This window comes from Epinephelus moara, chromosome 5, assembly GCF_006386435.1.
Source record: "Epinephelus moara isolate mb chromosome 5, YSFRI_EMoa_1.0, whole genome shotgun sequence".
NCBI lineage: Eukaryota > Metazoa > Chordata > Actinopteri > Perciformes > Serranidae > Epinephelus > Epinephelus moara.
The window spans coordinates 41,584,561-41,594,985 of record NC_065510.1 but is presented as its reverse complement, the minus strand read 5'-3'; the positions used below and the strand labels follow the sequence as shown (position 1 = coordinate 41,594,985).

The 10,425-nt window shown below is 39.6% G+C and overlaps 1 protein-coding gene across 3 annotated transcripts in view; it reads right to left on the bottom strand.

Annotated features, from left to right (window-relative positions):
* LOC126390011 (glutamate receptor 2-like) overlaps nt 1–10,425 on the bottom strand; it is a 100,351-nt gene that overhangs the window by 68,670 nt on the left and 21,256 nt on the right. For all 3 annotated transcript variants that reach the window (XM_050044070.1, XM_050044071.1, XM_050044069.1), the window contains exons 2-3: nt 7,631–7,771; nt 1,802–2,041 (exon numbers count right to left, since the gene is read on the bottom strand). In XM_050044070.1, coding sequence (XP_049900027.1) covers nt 1,802–2,041; nt 7,631–7,771 — 381 coding nt within the window. The remainder of the gene's footprint in view (nt 1–1,801; nt 2,042–7,630; nt 7,772–10,425) is intronic.

Sequence of the window (10,425 nt, the reverse complement as noted above, 5' to 3'; positions counted from 1 at the left end):
TCAAACAAAATGGGGGCGCTAGAGAGCTAATTTCTTATCTAGAGCTAACCGCCATATCGATTTTTACTAAACTTGGTAGATATGTAGAACAGGATGCCTCAAGGTGACTGGAGGAATTTAACTCTAATTGGCAACTGGGTGGCGAATCAAATTCACAAAAACTCTGTCTGAATACATTGCTGTTCTTAATGGGTTCAGTTGACTATTTAATCTGCAGTTTCCTATGACCTGTATCCCAAACACACACCATGTGAAACTGTGCATGGGCAACTGTGCACTCAATGGGTATGGACTAGTAGAATATAATGCAGTAAGGCATTCAGGCATTCTGTATTGCTTTCAAATATATATCATTTCTCCTGCAGATCAACTTTTCTCAATTAATATTATCTCTGCTGAGTCATCACAAATGTAGGCATAGTTTACATTTCCATCCTCCTTTGTGTCTTTTGTTACTGGTTATGTTGCAGATTCACATTTTAACTCACAAAATGTAACAATTAAAAATATGATGGATTATTATTTAATCAAACATCCAGCATTTTATAAGAATTGAAAGCTCCACCTCAAACAGACTTTAAGTGAATTTAATTAGACTGTGCTAATAATACCTCTGCTGACTGCAGGACTTTGACTTTAACCTTTGTTAGTTTTACTTGAGGAAAAAGTTTTGAGTCTGTCTTCTACAGCTGCCAACAGCCTACCAACATCCACAGTTTAAGAAAGGGAGAAAATAAAGCAAAGCAGTTTGTCTGAGGCCCCAGGCCCACAAAACACTAAATCCAGCCCTGATGATAATAACACAAGCACAGCTAAGAGTGGCTGGATGAGACACAGAGCAATGTGTCTGTGTATTTATAGATAATTCCATCTGAAGTCTGATGAAAACCAAAACTAAAACAAAGCACTCTAAATAAGTTTTCACTGCTGAACGTCCGTCTGTTAATTCAGACGCTTTGGCGCTGTGAAGAAAAACTCTGCTGTTTGTCTGCCTCTCTCACTGCAGTGGTAGTATCCTCTTCAGAACATCTGACAGACAGAGAGCACTGTTTGAGGCTCTCTCTGGATGGATCAAATTTAAGAGGCTGTGCACTGCTCTTCATCAGAGGTGGAGAACCGAAATTAACTAAAAACACTTCTCATCAGGCATATTAAGGGATTGTCCCGTATTGAAAAATAAATACACTGCTCCTTACTTAATCAATACAATATGTGATTTGTTCAGTATTTTGGTGTAACAAACTGTTAAAATGAGTATAATGCAAGGTTTGCTCAAATATTGGTAGCGATGATTCTGTCCTCCCAAAATACTGGTCCATATGGAAACCTATGCCCTTAGGGATCCTGATAGCAACTGGGATTGTTCCTAAGCAAATAAGTCAACATGCATGACATGAATACATAGGGAAATAGGAGCCATTTCATCGTCATTATTCAAAAATGAGATTGCATAGATGTGCAAATCAAGATCATGATTTTTTTTTGTTTTTATTTATCGTGCAGCCCTACCATTCACATCTCTCGCTCATCTGCTTGCTCACCAGTGTTTTTTAATTTCACAATAAAAAATATGAATAATTTAAATAATAATGAAAAAAGGGTGCAACATAATCATGTGTTGGTGCGACCCACTGAGAAAGTTGTTTGCATCAGTGCCACCAGTGTCAAAAAGTCAGTCTGGAGCCCTGCCTTGCTTCTTTCAGAAAATAAATGAAGGGCTACTTTCATTGCAATTGTGTTAAAAATTAAACAGCAGCACTAAAATAATGCTCTGTGTGATAAAAAATGAGACTTCTCTTACCTCTATCACTGTCGTATAGATAGGCAAACTTTTCCCATTTGTAGTACTCCACTAACGAGACTAGCGGCCCCTTGATGTCCGGCCTCATCTGGAGAACAAACTGATTCATTCCTTCTGCTGGGAACGACGGTGTGATGAAGGAGACATGTAGCGTCTCACAGAAGGATGTAATGGTGTTTACCGACTTCTTGTCATAGAAGCCAAAAATGGCGTAGACACCCCGGGAGAACTGGGAACAAACTAGGAGAGAGAAAGAGAGAGAGAGAGAGAGAGAGAGAGAGAGAGAGAGAGAGAAACATTTTGATAAAACATTAAACAGAGAGAGACAAAGAGAGAGGCTTTAACTCAGACACAGGAGGCAGGCAGGATTTAGGTTAAATCCTGAGCAGTGACAAAGGAAGGATGTCCCTGTGCTCAACACCCTGCCATAATACTTACCATCTAAACAACTATGCAGATTATACAGTTGTAATCAATGTTAGGGTCAAATTCATATTAAAATATTTTTAGAGTAGATGTACATTACTTGGGATTAAATCTGTAAATGAATGCTGGGTGCAGGTGTCCATCACCACATCAGAGAGGAGAACGGTGTTAAACAGGTGTTGCAGTGAGTTCAGAAGATCACTTGAATGTTACAGCTAAAAAGTCAGACAGCTGACTCAGTGCCTGCATGGCACCACAGTCACCTGGTGATACTTGTTTTCTTGCCATTCATATTTCTGGCCACTTTAGTTAAAAAAAACACTTTTTTGTAATGTGAAACTGCTTCGTTCAGTGTTTTTGCTGGTATAAATCACCTGGTCCATTTGTTTTGAAGAGGAAGGGACTTCTGCAGACAGTCGACTCCTGGTCAAAACCTCCCTAGCAATGAACACTGAAGGATTCCTAACTTGAAGTCTCAGCTGGTTGTAATCTGCAATCCTCACTGCTAAATTTCACTAAATCTCACTAAATCTTACACACTGGACCTTTAAAACATCAATCAGTTTCTCATTCGTTGAGTAATGTCATTACTCTGTGGGGCAAATGGTGATCATATCACTAGTGATATTTGATTAAAGCAACATTTAAAGTCAAATCTCCAGACCTTTAAATTATGTCACTAAATCCTAAACACTAGACTCTAGTATTGTATTATATATGTTGTCAAAAAGAGCTAACATTTGCTGGAATGTCATGTGCTTTTTTATTTAAAGGCTGTACACAGTAAAGTCCTTTGTCTACAGCTATATTTAGTCGTCCTACTTCAATGACCTTGTTCTTACTCTAGAAATAAAAAGTCCAGTTTTATCTCCCTGGGTATGATATTGCAGTTATGTATGTTATATACTGTACTGCACTAATGCATATATTTATGCTCCGTGCTTAAAGACATAAGGTCATGCTTTGAGCCTGATATGAACATGACTCAACCAATCCTTTATAATTCATTGCTCTATTAATAAAAAGTGGAGCTGCACAGATTTTGGAATATGATGTGAATATAAATGTGCAGTTAAACAATATCATCCAGGTACAGTCACAGTGCATGTTTCAGATTGGTACTCAGGTCTAATGTCCAATGCCATTTCATTTTTGACATTCCATCTGGCTACAGAAACAGAGAGGACTCGAACTGACCCACACTCATACTATATCCAACTCTGAAGATCGTTATAGTGTGGTCCAAACAGGTATCAGGATTATGGAGAATCCACTGCAAGTGCAGATAAGAGGAAATTAAGAGGTGAATAACTGAAACAAAAAAAGTGCTCTACTATTGGCTCAAGAATTAGGCCTTTCAATAGAACTGGACCAGTGATTTGGTGATCGAGGAGTACACTAAATAACCGACTATTTAAGGAGGGCTTGTTTTTCTAGCTTAAAAATTTTACGGTCACATAATAAGGTTAAAATATTTGATGCAACAGTTTTCACATGGACAGTAGCTGTAATGTGTTACACCCCTGCGCTGCTGCAAAAAAGCAAAGCAATTGCTGCTCCACTGTAACACATTACTGCTACTGATTGTAATCAGCATTTATAACTTGTTCTACCTTCTATAATCTACAGTATCTATATACTGACACCAAAAACAACCTGTCATGGCGGTATGATACACCACCAGGTGGCATCAGTTGGTTATGTGGTTGAACAGAGCCCTTCAAAGTGTTATGATATGCCGCCTGTCCGTTAGATGGCACCTGCCGTGGCAGTATGATACACCACTGGAAAGTGTCAGGTTGAAATGCTGCCAGTAACGACGTAATATAAGGAGCAGGGTGGGAGGGGTGGAGGATGAATCCACCAAACCTCAACTTTCAACCCAGGAAGCCAATGTCGGCTTCCAGTAGAGCCAAACCATGATGTTTTTTTGTTAACCTAACCACTAATCATGTGCTTTTGTTGTCGTCCAGACATTGGCAGCAGCATCCCAGAATGTCTACAGCAGACAAAGAAGGATACCTACGCATAATATGTAGATGCTCTACCAGCCCTCAGTTTCTGAATTGTTTTGAAAAATTAGGGCAATTTTTTAGCCTCTAGTTTATATACCAGTATATATCTCCGTTCAGCACAACTGTAGGGAGGGCAATGTCAGTCACTCTTTTTGACCTCTACTTTGATCCAGACTGTCTACTGGATGGATTGCAATTAAATTTAGGAAAGATATTCAAGGGGATTACCCCTCATCACTCAGGTTAAACATTCAGTTTACCCAATATTTTAGTTTATGACTAAATAACTGCAAACTGCAATGAATAAATGACATTCGCATCAGGCTCAGCAGTACATTGTGTAGTGCTATTATGCAAATGGCAGCATGCTAACATGCTAAAGAAAATGATGAACAAATCACCACCATTCAAAACACCACTGTGCCAAAGTCCAGACTCACTGACCTGCTGGCAGGGCTGTAGACTTTTTATTTTTGAGAACAATGCAGCATGGCCCCAATACAAGGTCAAGTGTGCCTTGTCAAGTGTGATGGAGGCACACCAAGGCACATATGGCAATGTTTTGGCCAGGCTAACCTGGGGGCCCCTGTGACATGCTTGGATATAAGGGGGGTCATAAAAAACACACTGTCATACAATATTTGTAGGTGGGTGTGTTTGAGACTGTGATAATCATGGCCAATCACATTTATGATTTTCATCCCCCTTAAACACAAGATCATCCCCATTTTTTTTGAGAATCACATGGAGTAGTGATGTGTGGGTTGACCCTTGGATCGGGCAGGTAAATTTACTGGAAAAAATCACTGGCTCAGGCTGGCAAGTCAACAAAGTAACAAAGCAGCACTCCAAGTAAGTTATAAATAACTTATTGTGTGTAACAGTCCACCTTCCACCATCTCTTCCTGCCTCTCCTCCCCTCAGTCAACACACACACACACTGCAGCGCTCTGTCCGTGACAACTGTGCTACTATAATGCATAAAATTGGCAGTTCACAGGCCGGTTGTGTTCAGGTGGTTGATAAACGCATATTTCTGCTGGTTGGACAGTGTGATTGGCTCTCATTTTGGGGGTAGGGTAGGCGCAGGTATATGACCCGCAAGTTTCCCTTTGTGGAAACGTATTATTGCACAGAATGTGAAGAGTTCCACATATGAGTGTATAATGTATGAATAAACAGCAGCTCAAATATACTTCCAATAGAAGATGATGGCTGAATTTACTTTTCTGCACATTTTAAAGATCCGACAGTCAGCATGTTTTCAATGTGTAATAGTGTGTGAATTACTTGGCATTCAATTGTTCCACACAATAACCATCTGCAGTTAAATACCACTGCAGTACCATAAATAAAATTAGAATTGACAATGTGGCCGAGCATATGGTGTGTTGTATTTTTATTTCAATCCTGTAACAAATAGTTGCCTGTTAAATCCACATTGCAGTCTTCATTGTGACATAAACTGGCAGTTATACTGCGGTCATGCTGGTAATGATCCAAAAATAAACTTGGATTTTTGAAAAACACTTTTGTTTAAAAATGCAGAGCCAGGCAACACTTTAGCCAGACTCAAGGGAAGATAACACGCAATCATTTCCACCAGTAACAGTTGGCTTTTGATGGAGACACCAGAGAGGACTGGTAGGAACGGATGGTCTTTAGGGAGTTATTAGTGGAGAGTGGTGCTTTAAATGACCACAATTTGTCATGGGCCTGTATGAACTGTAGTCAATGTGTAAATCTCCAAAATTGATTTACACTACAGCAGAAACTGTATACAGTGATCACATATGTGCAGAGGTTTAATCAGTGGATCTGCTGAGTGTAATTGTGGCTTGACTGTGCACTAACTCAACCTGTAGCCCTCAGGTGGCTGTAAATAATGTCATGAAAGTGGAGGAAAGGCTAACAGTGTAGGCTACTGGCTGTTGTGGATATGTGATGCTTGTAAGAATCACTTATCTATCTTTCTTCTGTCTCACTGCCGTTGCTAGTTGAGGAATGTAGAAGAGGAAAAACAAGCAAAACATATAAACAGTCATTGTGTGATTTCAATGAGGTTTATACGGGTGTGCCTTCACCAAAGGAAGTGACAAACATATTATGATTATGGAACATGCACAGCTTTACTAAAGTGTCAAAGTACATAATTAGAAGCTCATTTTATGTAACTGCTGTACACGTTATTTCTTTGGAAATTTATGAAAAAATTGAATCTGTAACATGCAAGAATTCATTTTTAGAGCGGTAAATAAGGTAGTCACAGAGGCATTTCTAGGTGCAAAACAAGAGTGTAGACAGCAGAAAAAAGAAGACTGCATGCACTCAATGCCATCACAATACTCTGTACTTAAATAGCAGAGCTTTGAGCCTCAGGCCATCATTACATCAGGCTCTGATGAAGGCAGAGTATACTGCATGCATCGAGTCCTCATTCCCATTGCCTCTACTCTTTGCTTCGCAGTTACTGAATTTGAAATGTGACATGACTCTATACTTTCCAAGTTACAAATTATTTTAAAAAAATAAAAGAATAACTGTTTTGTGGATACATTTATTGCAGTATTTTCATGTCATGGTCTATGGCTTGGGTACATTTCACAAAAACATATGTTTGTCAGCATCAGGCTTCAGGAGCTTTCACCAGGGAATGTCTTTTGTCTAGCCCCCAAATCTTCCTGACAGACAAAAAAAATGCTCTAATTATTAGGAAATGTAGGTTAAATAATTTAATTCCTGACCACTCCGACATTTGTCGTTGTCTGTGGGTGTGCATGTGTGTGAAGAAAGACTGAGGGAGTGGGCAGGGCTAGGTAACGTTCTCATGTATACAAGATCACTCAGTCCATCTGCAACCCTCTTTTGACATGGATGCATGGCATCCAATGCTGCTTCTGCTCCATAATGTATGTAAACTTGCCACTGTAGGAACAGTGGTTACATAACCTTCAAAATGAACCACAACTTGACCATGCACATGCACATATTTGTGTGTGTCACAGGTGTGCTCCAGTTCTTAAACAAATAGCAATGCATCCCTGATGCCAAATTTTAACAAATTCATATTCAAAGTTTAAGAAATTCCTTTAAGATATCACATTCACAAGAAAGGTACAGATGGACAGACAGACGGACAGACAACCTGAAAACATGGTGCCTCCAGCCACAGCTGTTGCCAGCACAGAGGCATAAAATACAGAATAACAACAGACCAAATATCGATATTGATAGCAACCTGAAAAAATACAGTAAGCTGGTCAGGCTCTTTACTTGTGACATTTTTAATGCCTCAGAAACATAGAGCTTGCAGGAATTATCTGCTACAGTAACGGCATCTGTAGTTTATCAGGCTGTCTTCTGAAAAAGATAAGAAACCCATACTTACAGCAGTTGGTGACAGCAAAGCTGTTGGCCACCTCCAGGTTATCTATGTGTGGAGTCAGTCTGAAATCTGCCATCCCAAACTGAACCATGCCAACTCTGAACGCACTGTACTCCTGATCTGCACCCCTGGGGAATAAACCACCTGAGACAGACACACAGACAGGACGATGGTCAGAGAGACAAGCCATCTATACATGATCTGTTATATAAACAGGATTACACAGTTTTCACTGTGTCACTGTCTCTCTGTCTTTTCTTTTCCCAAACTCAGCGCCGCAATCAGTAACAGCATTTCAATTTTAACACCAAGGAGTTTTTATGTGCTCCAAAAAACATACCCAATTAGTGTACAATGGTAGTTGTAGTCGTACAGTATGATGCACTTTACTGCAGAATTGGACTGAAAAGAGGAAACACAACAAAAACAGAATGACAATGGATGGAAGAAATGCAGAGGAACATGCAGTGGGGGGACTGGAAACAGTCAGGGAAAATGGATAAATAATCACAGAGCACATTCAGTGTACACAAAGACACCACAGCTCAAGGCTGGATTACTAAGCTACTGAAAGGGATATGATCGCATCAGAGTCCTCGCGGGGCTTCTGGGCAAGAAAAGTTAGTCTTTCGCATGCAGAGACTTATTGAAAGTTTGTAACATTATGTCGTATTCATCATCGTCGAGCCAAGAGTTAATTCCTATAGTGTCCAGTATGTCAGATTTTTTTCATCGGTCCTGTTCAGCGCTTCTTACCAACATTAACAACTTCAGAACAAGCATTTGTGGATCCAGATTTTATTTGTAAATCAGAAAGGTGTTTGTGGATCTTAATTCTAGACTTGCATTTTACACACATACCATTTTGGGACGTACTTTCTGCCAGTCTGAACAAAAATCCAAAATCAAAATGTCAGTATGACGACAGAAAGATGGACTCCTATGTCAGACAGACGTTACATTTTGGAATAAGAATCAGTTTGACAATATTTTAAATTCCCATGTTAGAATTTTAAGTTGTGTGGACATTAACATGATGTTTTGCAGATATTGGGTTTTGGGTATATATGGGTTCTCCATACCTTTAGACTAGAGGCGTTATTCTCTGCCAAGATGATGTTGGCATATGTTTGGAAGACGCTGGACTTTGGCTACTTAACAACACAACCTAAAACCCACAAAATATCAACATTGCCTGTTGTCAGTATTCTACATCAAATTAAAATTGGCATTAGATGTTCTGACATAAAATTTTGGTCACCCAATGTCACAACCTAAATTCAACCTAATATCAATGTCTGACGAGGTGGAGGCCAACTGGGTTGTAGAAGTCGTCAGAAGAAAACCTTTCCTGTGTCCTCACCACAAAATTTAGCATCAGAAGTTTGCAAAGGAAAATCTAAACAAGCCGTTTTGGAATCAGTCCTATGGACAGATGGCGTTAAAATAGAACTTTTTGGATGCAATCAGCAAAAGTATGTTTGGAGTAAAAATTGCAGACTTTCATAAACAGAACACCTGTCCAACTGTTATACACAGGGGTGGATCGATCATGCTTTGGGCTTGTGTTGCAGCAAGTGGCACGGGGAATATTTCACAGGTAGAGGGAAGAATGCATTTAGTTATATTCCAGCAAATTCTGGAATCAAACATCACACCATCTGTAAAAAAGCAGATGGCTTCTACAACAGGACAATGACCCTAAATACACCTCAAAATCCACAATGGACTACCTCAAGAGGTGCAAGCTGAAGGTTTTGCCATGGCTCTCACAGTCCCCGGACCTAAACAACATTGAAAATCTGTGGATGGACCTCAAAAAAGCAGTGCATGCAAGACAGCCCAAGAATCTCACAGAGCTAGAAGACTTTTGTAGGAAGAATGGGTGAAAATCCTCCAAACAAGAATTGAAAGACTCATAGCTGGTTACAAAAAGCGTTAATAGCTGTGATACTTGCCAAACAGGGCCCTACTAAGTACTGACCATGCAGGGTGCCCAAACTTTTGCTTCAGGCCCTTTTTCTTATTTTGTTATTTTAAAACTGTAAAAGATTTAAATAAAAAAAGAAGAAGAAAGAAGAAATGTTTCATCTTTAACTTCATTCCTTTTGGAGATCAGTACCATGGTCACTTCAACAATCTCTGAGTTTGTCTCTGTCTTCTCCCTCTGACAGAGCCAGCCTCACTGTTTAATTTCCTCATTGATTCAGTCCGTATCAAAGGACATATCAAAGTGCATTAATTAGTGGAGGTTTACTGTATGTTCGAATCAAAATCCTGGTTGCATATTAGTTTGTCACTCAAGACTATCCAAAGTTAACGCTTTAATCTGCTGTCAGTCATTTCTTTGATAGCATATGTTGCCCTCACATTCAAATATCAGGCAGCATCGAGTCACCCCAAATCTCTATAAATAGATATCTGCATATGTAAGCTTTATCGTCATCAGAGGATAGCCGATGGGTTCCAAGATTGACTCACCCCCAGCTCTGAATAAAACATCTGCATATCCTTACTTTTGCAGATGAAAGTTGTTGTTTTTTCAGGTTACACTGTGAGTCTACGCAAGACAGCTGTCAGTTTGTTCGAGCACTTCAACTAAAATGTTTATTGCACATAATCTCGTTTAATCTGGACAGACAGTCTCAAAACTTATAAGAGGGGCCTCCGCAATGCCAGAGCAAACTATTACTCAGCATTAATAGAAGAAAACAAGAACAACCCCAGGTTTCTTTTCAGCACTGTAGCCAGGCTGACTGAGAGTCAAAGCTCTATTGAGCCTTGTATTCCTTTAGCCC